General features: G+C 39.8%; 1 protein-coding gene across 1 annotated transcript in view; it reads right to left on the bottom strand.

Annotated features, from left to right (window-relative positions):
- Nxf5 (nuclear RNA export factor 5) overlaps positions 1-15,593 on the bottom strand; it is a 31,679-nt gene that overhangs the window by 9,896 nt on the left and 6,190 nt on the right. Inside the window, exons 2-20 of the mRNA XM_028786242.1 lie at positions 14,099-14,193; positions 9,712-9,814; positions 9,265-9,418; positions 8,803-8,886; positions 8,582-8,686; positions 8,383-8,463; positions 8,183-8,252; positions 7,933-8,021; positions 7,705-7,812; positions 7,421-7,530; positions 5,484-5,520; positions 5,032-5,091; positions 4,798-4,853; positions 4,511-4,618; positions 4,351-4,409; positions 4,123-4,238; positions 3,990-4,032; positions 3,363-3,435; positions 2,709-2,888 (exon numbers count right to left, since the gene is read on the bottom strand). Of these exons, the coding sequence (XP_028642075.1) occupies positions 2,709-2,888; positions 3,363-3,435; positions 3,990-4,032; positions 4,123-4,238; positions 4,351-4,409; positions 4,511-4,618; positions 4,798-4,853; positions 5,032-5,091; positions 5,484-5,520; positions 7,421-7,530; positions 7,705-7,812; positions 7,933-8,021; positions 8,183-8,252; positions 8,383-8,463; positions 8,582-8,686; positions 8,803-8,886; positions 9,265-9,418; positions 9,712-9,814; positions 14,099-14,193 (1,731 nt within the window). The remainder of the gene's footprint in view (positions 1-2,708; positions 2,889-3,362; positions 3,436-3,989; positions 4,033-4,122; positions 4,239-4,350; positions 4,410-4,510; positions 4,619-4,797; positions 4,854-5,031; positions 5,092-5,483; positions 5,521-7,420; positions 7,531-7,704; positions 7,813-7,932; positions 8,022-8,182; positions 8,253-8,382; positions 8,464-8,581; positions 8,687-8,802; positions 8,887-9,264; positions 9,419-9,711; positions 9,815-14,098; positions 14,194-15,593) is intronic.

Genomic DNA, 15,593 nt, shown 5'->3' with positions numbered 1-15,593 from the left:
AGAGAGAGAGAGAGAGAGAGAGAGAGAGAGAGAGAGAGAGAGAGAGAGAGAGAACAATTAATGAGAGAGAGAACAATTAATGAGAGAGTGAACAATTAATGAAAAAGGTCATTAATTTGAAATAAAGCAAGGAGGCATATGTGAGGGGATTTGGATGGAAGCTAAAAGTATTTTTTTAAACGTGAAACATTTAATAAACAACTCAATAGCTTCAAAATGTCACAGAAACTGACCAGATTCACCTGGCTCCCTCCTCCTCAAGCCTATATAAGCAGTAAGGACTGCTAAGAGGCACCCCGAGACAAGCTGAGCTGCCTAAAAGTCACTAAGACTAGCCAAGTAGCCTGGAAGAAGCAGAGATGAACTAAGCTGCCTAGAAGCTCAGTATAACAAAGGATGCTTTTCAGCCTCTTGAGCTGCTTATAGATTGTGGAATGCACTCTAGGTTTCCTGCTTTTGTGAACTGGCATCAGTGCTGCCATGGGTTTTGGCCATGCTGCTGTCTTTCAGTCATTTTTGCTGTGAGTAACCAGTTCCTCATCTATGTTCCTGTATAAGTAATGTTAATAAAACTGCTACTAAGTTGGACTTTAGTAGTATCATTACTTTAGTCTGTCATCAATTCCATATTTGGGGTTTCTTCTTTCAAGGTGTGTCTGGTTCACAAGAATCTATCATATAACTACAACAGATTCATTCTAAGTTATGTCAGGATTGAATTGTCAATTAAGATCAGTGATTATAACTAATCTTACTTGTGAACTAGACACAGCTTGGAAGAGGAAATCCCATTTTGGGAACTGCTTACATAAGATTGGCCTATAAGTATGTTTATGTGGCATTTTCTTGATTTTAATAGATGTAGCCAGGATTATCTCAGTAGGGGCAATCCCATCCCTGTATGGGTGGGCCAGGGTTGTACAAGAAGCTAGGCTAAGCAGGGAGCAAAACAGTAAGTGGCATTTCTCTAAGGTCTCTAATTGAGCTCCTGCCTTCATGTTACTGCTTTGTATTTCCATGATGACTGACTGCAATATGTAAGTCAAACAAGCCATTTCCTCCCAAAACTGCTTTTGACAATGGTATTTATCACAACTGTAGGAAAACAAACTAGGACAGTGATCCTTAATCTTTATATGTCTGTAAATTCATTATCTTCCTCTAGGCTTAGGAAGTTTTCCATTATTATCTATAAGCTTTCTACTCCTTTGTAAGTTGAGAAAAGTGCCTTCCCGAACACCAATAACTCAAATATCTGCTGTTTAAGACTATCTCAAAGTTCCCAGAACTTTCTCCACTCTTCACCTTTTGCCCCAGCTCTGATTTTTCATGTTTACTAACTGTTCTGAATGCTTTATCCTCAAATGTATGCCATCTATCACATTTTAAATTTTACTGAAGGTACTTAGCAAACAGATGCAAAACATGATCAAAACCCAAACAGTTTTCAAGTTTCTCTTAAGAGCATCGAAATATTTCTGACTTTATGATCATTGAGCTTACTTGAAGCAAGTGTTAAAATGTTTTTCTATCTGGAAGTTATCCTATACTGATTACTGCATAATGAAAGTGGGTGATAGTAGTTGTCCTTTTTACTCTTGTACTAACATAATTCTCTTTGTTCAGTCATGAGCTATTTGCATGGTGTTAAGAGGTGTGGGGGCTCTAACAAGCACTCAGTTTTACTGAGGAGGACCTAGTACTGGTTTTCAAAGTTCTGGACTCTATCTCAAGTGAGAAGTAGTTCTATGAATGGCATATATGACATGGTATGGTGGTTTCAATGAAAATGGTTTCCATACACTCATATTTTGATGTTTAGTTACTCTGGGAGTGGAACTGTTTGAGAAGGTTTAGGAGGTGTGGCCATTTTGGAAGAGGTGTGTTACTGGGAGTGAGCTTCAAAAGTCTCTCTCTGTAAACTGCAAGATCAAGATAAAAGTTCTCAGCTACTGCTCCAGCCCCATGCCTGTCTGCTTTCTGCCATGATGATCATCATGGAACAATCTTTTAAAATTGTAAGCAAGACCCCAATTAAATATTTTATAAGAAAATAGTTCTTTTATAACTGCCTTGGTCATGATATCTCTTTATAGCAATAGAACAGTAATGAAGACACATGGACTCTGTATTTCCTGTCTTCTATGATGCTTCTTTTCATCACTTTGTCATAGTAAAAGTAGACACAACGGTTTTCCACATGATATTCCAAGTTATTACCCTGGTCAATTGGTGCTGGAATACTGTTCAGCATGTTTATGTGAGTAGATATTGGTGGGAAGACTTTGTTCATCTGTTAGACTCTACTGCTCCCCCTTATAGTTTTTTGGTACTTTTTCCTCTTTATACTTCTATAAATGAAACTGTTTTCTTAATATAGTTTTGGTATATTTAATATTAATACATAGAAATGCAAATAATTATTGCATTATTAATCTTATATCCTAAAAATATTTTGAATTTGTTTTTCACTTCTAGTAGTTTCTTAGTGTATTCTTTATGATTTTCTATATACAAGATATGCCACAAGGATGTTGTGGTGTTTCAAAATCCTTTTTAAAATATCAGTATAGATTAGAACATACATTCCTAAACTCACTTTGGGAAGGGGAAGTAAAATATCATAATTATTTTTCAAATTGCCTGCAAAGTACCATTATTTGCTTGGTCTCTCGCCCCACCCATTTCTGCGCAAATTCTATACTCACTTCTGAGACCAATCAAGTTTCATTCCAGATTGCACAGAGAAAGACTTCACCATCTCCTGCTGCTCTTCAGAGAGTAAAGGCTTGAATGAAGTGTCGAGTGCAGGCAACGAGGTGAAGGCCTTTTGTATCTCATTGGGACTGGCATTTCTCACAATCAATTCATCATTCATGATGCAAATTCTGAAGAAAAAATGGACACCAAGACAAAGAAATGGATAAGCCTACATTATCAATGGCAACTTTATACTAACTGCCAATCACTAACCAGATTGTTTTCACATTCCATCTGTGCCTGGCTCCCAACACCCTTGTTTGGCTCTCTCTATCTATCCCATATAAAGATCATCGTTTTAAAGACCAACTTGACTAGAGTTTTGAATTTTACCCCAATGTATTTACCCTGCACAACAAAGGAAGACTCTGACTCAGAGATAAGTCCCATGTCTTGGCCAATTACACAACATGCAAATATCCTATCAGGAAAGAACCTAGTATCCCAATCCCAAAGTTCATACTCTCAAACACAAAGCTTAATTGTTGGGTTTATCTGTTGGCCTTCTAGAATATTGAAAATACCCTGAGAACTGCGCTATCATATTGTCACACTGATGGCTTTGGGCAGGTGTAGGAATTTCCAGAAGCAACACAACAGACCTTGAATTGCTGCAAGGGATAGCAATGAAGATCCTCGTGAAGGCACGGATGCAGCCTTGACATTTTCCTTCCACTTAAGGATGAGAAACAATAATGCTTTCTTAGAATAGCATCTTATTTACATACTCAAATAGTATTCTCAAGTCAGGGTTTTATGCTGAAGGGGTCAGAATCAGTCACTTATTGGCATAATCAGTCAGGAGGGTATGGCATGAATGGGGAGGGCAATTCATTCCCATTTGATGTGTCCCTTACAACATTTTGAAGCCTGGGATAAATCACTTCCAGTGTTGGATTGATCTTTTTCACATTTATCACATAGATTAAGTTTAATTAGTCACACTGTACAAATAGAGAACTGGAGATGTTACAAAACTGGCCCAAAGCTACAGAGTATCGAGCTGGAAATGAGAAGCAACAAACCCCATAGTCTGGGTCCCTTACCTGGGAGCAATTCATTAGAATGGCATGGACAAAGTCAGGTTAGGATGGTTTGTGGGCAGTAGAACATGGAGAAGGACAGGAAGGAAAGGTACAGAATGAGAGAAACTGGACGACTGCCCAGAGGTACCCATCTAGTGGAGGAAGCACAAGGGGATCTAGAAAGGAAACTCTACAGATACTCACCTTCCTTGAACAGTCCATTCACAGAAAAACAGAGCATCATCTCCTGAAAGGGATGATGGTATGAGCTATGAGCTCAGGATCCTACCTACCTCCAGATTTCTGGGTATGACTTACAGAAGAACCAGGCACTCACCGTGTGGAAACATAAGTCCACCCAGAAAGAGCAAAGATCATGCTGAGTTTTGGGCAACAAGCTAAGAGAGTTCACGATATCATGTTTTGTGTGTTTCAGCAACTGCATTCGCTTGTCTATAGAGGAGTGAAAAAGCAAAGATCACAAGCCTGATTCAACTTGACCACTGACCCCAAAAACTGTCCCCTTTACTCCCTTACCCTGCCCAGTCCTCTCTATCACACTTACTTGAGTCTTGTTGCCTCTTTATATCTCTGTTATATTTGAAATACTCTTCCAAGTTGTAGCTGGGAGAAAAGAGGAAGAGAACACCATGTTTTATCCAACACAGGCACTTTCTAAGTGGAGGTACACTGCTCCAAAACAGAACTTGAGCTGAGATACTCACAAGTCTGGGTCACTAACATTGAAAGGAACGGATAGAGAGAAGCAGGCCTGGTCATGGTAAGCATCGAGGAGACGAAGTCGATCTCCATTGTCATAAAACAAGTAGTATCTAGGAGGAGTAAGGAGCAGAAAGTGTACAAGAGGTTATCTCTGTGGGTTGAACACTAAGAGACCTGAAATCAGCTATGGGCAAAATTTGATAAGGTAGTCCAACTTGGCTCAGCTTCCCCCACATTTCTTGTAGTTCTTACTTGTAGTCATTACTTGTAGTTCTTATGGGGTACTTACTCTTTCAGAAATTGTAGAACTAGATTTTTGATGAGTTCAGATTCATTACAGGTTTCCTGAAACAGAAAGTCATTTCAGACTATGTATATAACAAAGTGTCTTTTAGAACACCACACATCCTTCTTGGTCCTTTCTCACCTTGCATGGTTGGGGAGCCTCCACCTTGCATGGTTGAGGTGTCTCCACCTTGCATGGTTGAGGTGCCTCCATCTTGCATGGTTGGGGGGCCTCCACCTTGCATGGTTGGGGGGTCTCGATGTCCATTCTTGTTGGTACTATTAGCTCCCTGCCGTCCTGAGGAAAGGAAGAGAAGGTTAGCAGTGCATGGGTCAATAAATGGCATTTGCTGTCTAAGAAAATCCAAAAACCCAAGGAAAAATAAAGGCTGAAAAACACATCAATATTCTCCCCAGAAAAATATTCACATGCACACAACACACACACACACATGCACACACACACGCACACACACTGCTACCGCCACCAAGACCACCACCACCTTCAAGCAGAGCCTCACTATATCACCATGGGAATTTCCGGGAGCAATTATAACCCTGCTTCCTTCCACATCATCTAAAATGAATGATGATCTGATACAAACACGTAATGTACATGAAAATCAATTTTAGGACAGATGTGGATGTCATTTATGAGTGAAGTAAAGACACTGTTCAAGGCAGACTTACCAGACGCAACAACATGGGAAATAGATCCCGTATAGCACTGTAAAACAAACAAACAAACAAACAATAAAAGCAAAGCCAAAAGATGTGATTTGCAGTTCAAGTCTAGCTAGCTTTTATTCCTTTGGGGGCTTTAGATTGTTCTCCTCCCTCTTCTTTCCCTGGAGTACATCCCACCCCCACTGCACTGGCCACTTCTCCAGGGACAGAAGAAGCTACATTGGGAGCCTATGGTCCATGGCTTCTTTTATCTCCTTGCCTGTATTCTTTCTTCAGAGTACCCATAGAAGGATTTGCAGGGAGCAAGGCACTTCAACAACCAGAGCAACCCAGGGCTCTGCCACCTTGTTAGATATCCAGTGTTTTAGAGAATCCTGGGACAGGGAGTGAGGGAAGGCAAGCTGAGGACTCAAGAAACAGGAAAATGGGGTGGTGGCAACAGAGATGGAGTTAAAGTAAGGTCAAGGGATATATGAGGGAAACTTAAGAAGATAGAGCAAGCTACAATAAAAGAATAGGAGATTATCTGTGTAGCCTGGTGCTAGAAGTCAATTATGGATATGGTTACTAGAGGAGTAAAGGGCTCCGCTGCAGCAATCATTTTCCCTCCAGCCTCGAGCTGGTCCTGGGACACAAAGCAAAGACTTTACAGTTCTGGGCTCACTAATGCAGGCTCATGTTTTTCCTATGCTGACCTCAGTCTGGGGTAATGGGACTTCTTAGGGGCAGAAGTTGTTCGTCTGGAGAAGATACGCAAGGTGTGTGATCAAGCTCAAAACAGGATGAAGAGCATGTGGCCATTCCTTATGGTCTTCATTGTCTCCTGAAGATCCCTGTGCACCTGTGCCTGCCTGAATGGGAGTCTTATCCTAGGAGTCAAATATCCTTGTCGTAGGCTGTACACTATGTAGGTTGATGCAAAAGGTAGGTAGGTTACTTGGTAAGTAAGTAGAGAAGGAAGAAGAGAGATATGGAGGCCTCTGGGGGCTTGTCTTTCCATCTTTCCAACCTCTTCTGCTTTCTGCTACCTGATGGCAGCCCTTTTCTGGATCCTCCATCTAGGGAGTTCACATTTCCATTCAAGGAGGGTAAAGCTCCCAACAAAAGGCCAGAGGAAATAATGGCCATGTGTGCATAACCCAGGGTCTCAGCCCTCAGCTTAGAGCAGGTCAGCCTTCAGGGCATCCTGGGACAAATGAGGTGATAGTTCAGAAACAAGAACAGAAGGCTCCTCTCAGGACAGGAGGGGAAGGATGGTACCATTGGTATGAGGCATTGGAAGATTCTGGTGGAATCCAGATATTCTGATGTGAGAAAAACAGCCCACACTGGGTGAAAGGGAAAGGGGTAGGGTAAGAAGGAAAGGATGTCTGAGAGAATAGCTGAGCATATAGGGAAGGCAGGGCCTGTTTTCCTCCCAGAGGATCAGAGGTACCTACTCTTACAAAAGTACATAAGAAGAGTAGCTCAAGCTACCAGTGGATAATGGTGCCTGTGGTGGTTAGTTTTGATTTTGGACTTGTCCTAAAAGTAGAATCACTCAAGTAAGGAGTCTCAGTGAAAACCTGTCTATACTAGGCTGGCCAATGGCATGCCTTTGAGGGAATTTCTTAATTGGGTTGGTGTGGGAAGACCCACCAAGAATATAAGTGGCACCATCTCATTTGCTAGGCTTTGGACTGGGTGAACAAAACTGAGTGGAGCACTAGTATGCATCCATTAATTCACTGCTTTCTGCTCCTGACTGTGAATGTGATACGACCAGTTGCTTCAAGTTCCTACCACCTTAACTTCAAAGCAATGATGAACCATAACCTGATCCTGTGGGCCAAATAAGCTGTTTGTCTCTTAAGTAGCTTTTAGCAGTTTATCATAGCAATGAGAAAGAAAACTAAGACACTGGCAATGAAGGAAAAAAGGACTTGGCAGCAATTGTGTACCTTATATACTCATCATGATCTGAGAAGCAGTTACAGAGGGGGTTCCCTTCTAGGCACAGCTCTTCCAGCTTCAGTTCTTTCAACTTATCCAACTCCGTGATTGACTTCAGCTGATAAAGATGGGGAAGAACTGGTAAAGCTGTCTCAAGGAAAGAAACCTTGAGGCCCAGTATCTGCAGCCTCCACCCTCTCTCAGAGTCTCTGCCTGCATCTTACCATCATCCTGGTATGCACCCACTACCCACGATCAGCCCAACTCACAGTGCTCCCTTCTCATGTCTCACTTTATTTTGGGAGAGGTTCAGAATCTTAACTTGAGGGGCCTTCTCCGTCATGTCACACAGTCCATCCAGCTGGTACAATTTGTTGTTTTTCAAGTTCAAGGACAACAGCTTTCAGAGAGGAAGAGTTCAAGATATGGTTACTTTTCTGGTGCCTTGGTGACATTTTCCCCTTCATCCCATCTTCTCCAACCCTCTACTTAAAGAGATGTGCAGAATCTATGGCCTCACTTCAGGGATATTGCTTTGAATGATCTGTAGTGTGGCAACCATGCAGCTTCTTCGATTCAGCATCATGTCTATATCCTTGTCCATTAGGTCTTCAGAAAGTGGAACAAAAGGAAGTAGAAGGCTGTCAGGGGTCTACTTGGACCACCAGCACTGGTATAGACACCCTTCCCAAAGTTACCATCCCTATGTTTTCCTCTTAGGAAGATCAATCTACCCTCACATGACCAAGAATTACTTTAGTTACCCATACCCTGGTCAAATCGGAACTTCTCAAGGTCCAGAGCTTTTTGGGAGGCATCATACCGTTTCATCATAGATTTCTGAAGAGATAGAGGTAAACAGAATGGCTCAAAGGCTCTGGGGTTCATAGTGTCCTGAATGTCAGGGAGTAAGAAGGAAAGGAGGTGGGTCTGGGAAGTGGACACACAACATGTCTTGAGTCTGCATTACCTTTAGATGTGCCATTTGTTCTGATGTAAACTTGTTTTGCACAGAATAAGGTACAACAGAAGGACTGACAAAGATAGATATCTGTGAGAAGGAGAGGAGGATAAATACTGTGATCTCAAATTCCAAAGGTGATGCTCAACCCTTGGCCTGTCGCCACCCATTCCAGGACTAGTTACTGGAGAATGTTGTTAGTACACACTTTTGTGCTTGTTTCATCACTAATCTTGTAGCTGACTTCCTTTAACGCAGAGGCAGTCTTAGCATTCTGAACAAAGAACCGGGCCCGATTTTTGTCATAGTGGAACTACAGGAAATGAAAGGGAAAAACGAAGCATGTTAGAAGCCAGCAGCTCACTCCTGCCAAGCCAGACCTCCCTCCTCTGTTCCCTTGTGTTTCCCTGGCTTCTCCAGCCTTCTTACATCAACAGGGATGAAGGGCACACTACAGAGGTTCTGGATCGAATTCATTAGCCATGTCTTCTCGTATTTTCTTCCACTTGGAATCTACATTTACAAATAAAGAATAGGAGAGACGAGAGACACCATTGAATCAGGATGGAGAACAGACTTAACTACCAAGTAATCTTTCTTGAACTCTTTATCTAGTGATCTACCTAGCTTTAAAGAACTAAAATCTAAAGGGACTGCTTATATGGGTCTTTGTTTTTGTGCTAAACACATGTCTTCTAGACCAGTGGTTCTCAACCTAGGGGCCAAACAACACTTTCATAGGTGTGGCATATCAGATATCCTGTCCTAGATTTATCCTTTCTCCATGCAATAGCATTTCTTCAGGTAACTGATTGGCTGTGATCAATATGATCTTCCTTCTTTTAGGATCCACAATAGTGTAGCTAATGCAAACCTTATCAGGATACTCACTGTGACCTTGTACCATTTCTCCCCGGTTCGATTTACAGCATCCAGATCTGTTTTGCCCTCCTCAGTTTTTCTATCATCCCACACATTAAGAAAATATTGGTCCTCATAACTGAATCTTTCTCTCCTCCTTTTCATCCTCATGTCATACGGAGCACTAGGAAAGAGAGAGAAACAAAGTGGCTATAAATGCTAAGAACGTATTTTATGAATTGTCCCCACAGTAACACCATGACTACAATTAGAGTGGCCTAGCTAGTATTCAATCTCTATTACTCTTCAGTTTCCCAGTGAATGAAGACCACAGAGAGTGAAAGAGGTGCACAGTCCCAGGGCTGCTACCTGTCAGTTGAGCTACTTAGACATTATGTTACTTTGGAGTGCTCGTGGACTCCCTTATTACCAGGTTTTTATTATTTCTCTTGGAATTTTGAAGGTGGAAGCACATACCCGTAGTGATCATAACGATTGTTCTTCCTGTCAAATTTATTCCAGATATAATTCACACCTCTCTTTCTTCCTTGAAAATCACGGTTATGATTCATTTTGTATTCTGAAAGTAGGAACAACACAAGTTTGAAGATCTATCACCATGTTTAGTATAAGAGAGACAATTTATTATCAACAACAAGATGAACATGTTTTCCTGTTGATTAAAAAAAGCTACACTACTTTCCACAATTCACCTAACTTCCTCCAATGCCAGGTTCCTCATTAAGTAAAAATTCAGAAACTCAGGCTGATTATCTTTTTTTTTTTTTTTTTAGGAGTCATTTTGATCTGGAAGGGATTTGATCTGGAAAGGGCTTCTATAATCTCAACACCTGGAATGCTGAGGCACATCACAGCAAGAAAATCCAGAGAATCTTAAGGACATATTTTAAAAATCAGTAGTCCAACAACCTAGAAAATCTAAAATAAACAAAAAAGTTTCTTGACATATACAACTTACCACAGTTAAAATCAAGATCAGATGTGAAATTTAAAGACTCCATATCCTTCAGTGAAATAGAACAAAAACTAAAATTCTTACAACCCCTCCTCCCCCGCAAAGAAGAAAAGAAAGCTTAAGGACAGAAGGATTGAGCACAGATTTCAACCAGACCTTCAAAGAGGAATCAAAGCTAGCACTCCTCAAATCATCCTACAAAACAGAAGCAGAAGGAACACTGCCTAACTCTTTTTACAAGACACAATTATCCCAACACCTAAATCACACAAAGATTTAAAAATGACAGTAAATTATAGACCATTTTCCCTTGTCAATATAGATGAAAAAAGTCTCAATAAAATACTTGCAGAAAGATCACCCCCCATGATGCAGGAATGTTCAACACATATAAAGGTAAATGTAATTAATCTACCACATAAACAGGCTGAAAGACACGAACCATAGGATTATCTCATTAGATGTAGAAAGGCCCTACACCCCTGCATGATAAAAGTCCTGGACAGACTAGGGATAGAAGGAACACACCTAAACATAAAAAGGGTGATTTACAGTAAGCCCACAGCCAATGTCAACTTAAATGGAAAAACTCAGTTACACTAATATCAGGAACAAGACAAAGATGTCCACTCTCTCCAAATCTATTCAATGTAGTACTTCAAGTTTTATCTAGAGCAATAAAACAACTGAAGGAAATCAAAGGATACGATAGGAAAAGGAGAAGTCAAAGTATCTTTATTTGTAGAAGATACTATTTTATACATAAATGATGCTAAAATTTCTACCATGAGACTTTTACTTCTGCAAAGTACTAGGATACAAAATTAACACACAAATTCGTACACTTACACAATGTTAGACTAAACCTCAAACGAACTGCCAGAGACTAACCAAAAGCATACATTAAAACTTCAGTCTCTTCCCCCTCATTACATTGCCAAAATCAGTTGCCCACTATGACCCACATCCTGATAGATGGGGCAAGAAAATTGGTAAGGATAAAATGGCCTTGTCTGAACAAACAACTACATGAGGGAGAAACTGCAGACTCACACATAACCACAAAAGTTGCATTCCCAAAACCCCTTATATAAACTCCAAGTATCCCCTTCCCTCTTCAGCAGACATCTCTTTCCATCTGTGTCTGCTCCTGGCTGTTTGAAATAAAAGAGTCCTGCCTAAAACAGTCCTGTCTGCTGAGGTCAGACTGGTCTCTTTTTCTGCCTCTTGTTTCCTTAAGCTGCCTCAGAAATCTAACTTTATGCTGCTTCGGAAGTTCAACATATACAAATGACAGGAAAAAAAATCAGGGAAGAAAATCACAAAAAGAAGCCTCAAAACGAAGAATAAAATATCTTGTGGGTAACTCTAACCAAACATTCAAAGACTTGTATGATAAAAACTTTAAGACATTTTTTTAATATCAGAAGACAGATCACCCATCCTCGTGGATTGGTAGGGTTAATATAGTAAAAATGGCCATCCTACAAAAAGCAATAATATACTGATTCAACATAATGAACACCAAAATTCTAACACAATCCTTCACAGAAACGGAAAGAACAGTTTTGAGCTTCATATGGAAACACAAATACCCAGGATAGCTAAAATACTTCTGAATAATAAAATAACTGATGGAGGTATCACCATCACCAAAACTGTACTACAGAGCTATAGCAATAAAAACAGCATGGTATTGGCATAAAAACAGATACATAATCAAGTGAATTAACCTGAAGACCCAGATATAACCACAACCTACAGACACCTGACTTTTGGGAAATTAGCCAGAAATACATACCCGATAAAGATAGCACCTTCAACAAAAGGTTCTGGTCAAATTGGATGTCTCTGTGTAGAATAATGCAAGCAGATCCATACTTCTCACCCTACATAATATTCAACCCTAAATGGATCAAGTACCTCAACACAGGGCCAGATATCCTGAATTATAGAGGATAGTGGGGATAGCCTCCCAATTGGTAGGGGAGGCAAACAAAAAGTCTCATCCCAAAGCATTATTTTGACATTAGTTTTAAAAACTTTTAAGTGGTTTGTTTTAGTTATCTACCATCTGCCTAATTTTGTTTACTTGTTTTCTTTATTATAAATTCAGTCACTGTTTTATTATCCTTTTCCTAATATTCTTTCTTTCTTTCCTTCCTTCCTTCCTTCCTTCCTTTCTTCCTTCCTTTCTTCCTTCCTTCCTTCCTTCCTTCCCTCCTCTTTTTAACCTTGCTTCTCCTGTATTCTTCCAATTTCCATAACTCAAAAGAAAGCAGGAGAGATAGCCAGATAGCCATACTAACAGATATACAAAGCACAACACACAAGAAACATGAAAAATCAAGAGCACATTATTACTCAAAATGGTCATAATTCTTGACTTACTGATTTCAAGGCTACTAAAATAGTTGAAATAGTGGAAAAACAATTCAAAATTCCATGTGTAAAAATGATCAGTGACTTCAAAGAAGACATAAACAAGTAGATGAATGGAGTAAGAAAACCAACTCAGGACCCTCATGAGAAGTCAATGACACAGATGAGATATTCATCAAGGAGACTGATATTTAAAAAATCAAGCAGAAATATTGGAAATTAAAACTCAATGAATCAAATAAAATACAAAAGAAAGTTTCATCAATATACCAGATTAAGCAGAGAAAATAAAATGAAGAATCAAAGACGTTCTGAGGAAATTTTAGATTCAGCCATTAGTAAAGGGAAGAAAAGATGGCTAAGATTAAGAAAACAACTGACACCAGATACTGGCAAGGATGCAGGGAAAGGAGAGTGCCTATTCATTGTTGGTGGGACCGCAAACTGGTGCAGCCAACTCTGGAAATCATTGTAGAGAATTCTTAAAAAGCTACAAGTAAATCTACCAGGTGACACAGCCACACCACTCCTTGCCTGTGCCTATGCCTATGCGACTGCACTTAATTTGTTACTCTAGTCACAACAGCTAGGAAATGGAAACAACCTAAATGCTATTTAATTGATGTGTTGTCTAACGGAACTTAAGGGCTGCTCAGACAAAGAAAGCCAGAACTGGTCAAAATGCAGCAGAGACAACAACTGACTGTGGGGAAGCTAGCCCTTGCTGATACATCTGAAACACAATCCCTACATTTTAGGCTCAGAGAACATTTCAGAAGAGGGAGCAGAAAGATTGTAAAATACAGGGACTCACTAAGTCTGCTGCACACCTGTGATTTCTAGATATGACAGGGAGGCCACACCTCTGAAATCTCAACAATCTTAGGTTTGATTAAAAAAGACCTGAACCATGACATCATCAGCTGACAGTACAGCAGGAATGGGGAAATTTTCATGGAACTATACTCCTAGATGAAGAGCTATAGTAAATTAAAGTCTGCAGAGAAAGGAAGAATTGGTCTTCTCTAGGAATGAGCTTCCCAATACCAAATGTTCAGCTTCAATAAGCATATACATACATGTAACAGTAAACAGACTCAACAAGTTGTTATGTATTTATTTGCATATGTACGACAACATTAATTTTAGAAGACTAGATATGAGAGGGAGGGGAAGGACATGGGCAGGACTGGATGGAGAAGAGGGAGGAAGAAATTATGTAATTATATTTTAATTGAATAAAACAAATTTAAAAACAAGACATTGCTAATAGTTGTGTACTTTGATCATATGATAAAACTGAATTTAAAATTCAATGCTGATTTTTAATGGATTTCTAGCTGAAAGAAAAAGACCAAGTAAAATGAAAAATGAAAACTAATGTTTTTGAAGACCACTATACTGTATCAAATATAGGAAATACACATACATTTGAGAAAACACCCCTTTATCACATTCCATATTACTAACAAGTTATAAATTTTTATAACAGGAAAATCCTTTCACCTGAATGATAGTATGTCTCAGATCTCTTGTATGGTAGACCATATCGATGTTTCTGTGTCTCAGAATTAGTCTTCTTCAGAAACATCATGGAAGACCTGAGAGAGGAGCACAATGAAACTGATTTATTTAAGCTGCATGCTAATAAAATAGCACAAATTAAATATTTTCTATGTTTAATGCAACATTTATTTCTTATTTTATTTTTTAGGCAGGTTTCACACTATGTAACCCTGGCTGGCACCGAATTCACTATATGCACCAGCCTTGTCTTAAATTGCCAACAACACTCCTGGTTGAAATTACAGGTATGGACCACCAACCACATCCAACCTCAATACACTTAACTCTCTCGAATCCCCATAACACTAGCAGTGTGATTTACTTTGCTTATTTACTACTTTTGTAAGGCATCTCACTTATAATTTTATTTAGTATGTTTAAAAATTATACCACCATTTATACATAAAGTTATAAGTGTATTAAAGAGGGAATGAAATAAGTGGTAAAAGAGTGTAAAATAGTTGAATTTCCCCAATTCAATGAGATTGCTCCATAGACACTTTGAAAAACAACTGACTTTTAACTAAATATTCAGAAACAAAGTCTATATGTTTACACCATGGCTACATTCACATTCCCAATGCTTTTCAAAGTCTTCCTTCCTCTCTTTTAAATGAATAAAACAAGGCAGAAATTAAGATTGTGTCCATAGGCACTGTCATTTAATAAGTTAAGCACCTGGGAGAAAGAGGCAGGCAGATAGATCTCTGGGGCTTTGAGGCCAGCCTGATTTACAGAGCTAGATCCAGAATAGTCAGGCTACACTAAGAAACCTTGATCAAAAGATCAAAATAAACCCAAACAAAGTTAAGCAAAATAACCCAAAGTCAGAAAGACAAATAGGGCATTTTCTCTTAATCAGAATGTAGATTAAACCACATGCATATGTATATGCATGCACGCAAATAAAAGGAACATAGAGAAAGTGAGGGCAAGGGACTAAAAGGAGGAGAAAAACAAAAGATAACTGGGGCATGATGATTTTCGAGTGTTTTCTCTCACAAGTCAAGAAGGAAGGGACCAGAAGAAGGGACTGAGGTGGGGACATGAGAAAGTAATCAGTAGTGAATATGAACATTAATAAAAATGTCCTAAGAGGAACCCTTACTTTTTCAGGCTAATTTTTAAAAGTCAAAAACTACCCAGACAATAAACCAAAGAACAATAAGGAAAAGACTAGGTTTCAGCTAAGAAGGTATTGTTCCTATGTCACAAGCCCCTGAGAAGACTGTTAAAAGTTTGACTTTTAGCTTGCCTTCGCGGCATTCTGGGCCAAGGCTTAGAGGCACGACTCCGCCCTGCCCCTCCCCGCCCCTCCCCTCTCTGCCCCGCCCCTCCCGTCTTCGCCCCGCCCCTCCCTGCTCCGCCCTTCTCTCCGCCCCGCCTCTCTCCTCTCTCTACTCCGCCCCTCTCCTCTCTCCGCCCCGCCCCTCCC

The sequence above is a fragment of the Grammomys surdaster genome, unplaced genomic scaffold, assembly GCF_004785775.1.
Source record: "Grammomys surdaster isolate TR1022 unplaced genomic scaffold, NIH_TR_1.0 61, whole genome shotgun sequence".
NCBI lineage: Eukaryota > Metazoa > Chordata > Mammalia > Rodentia > Muridae > Grammomys > Grammomys surdaster.
This window is presented reverse-complemented; position numbering and strand designations above follow the sequence as displayed.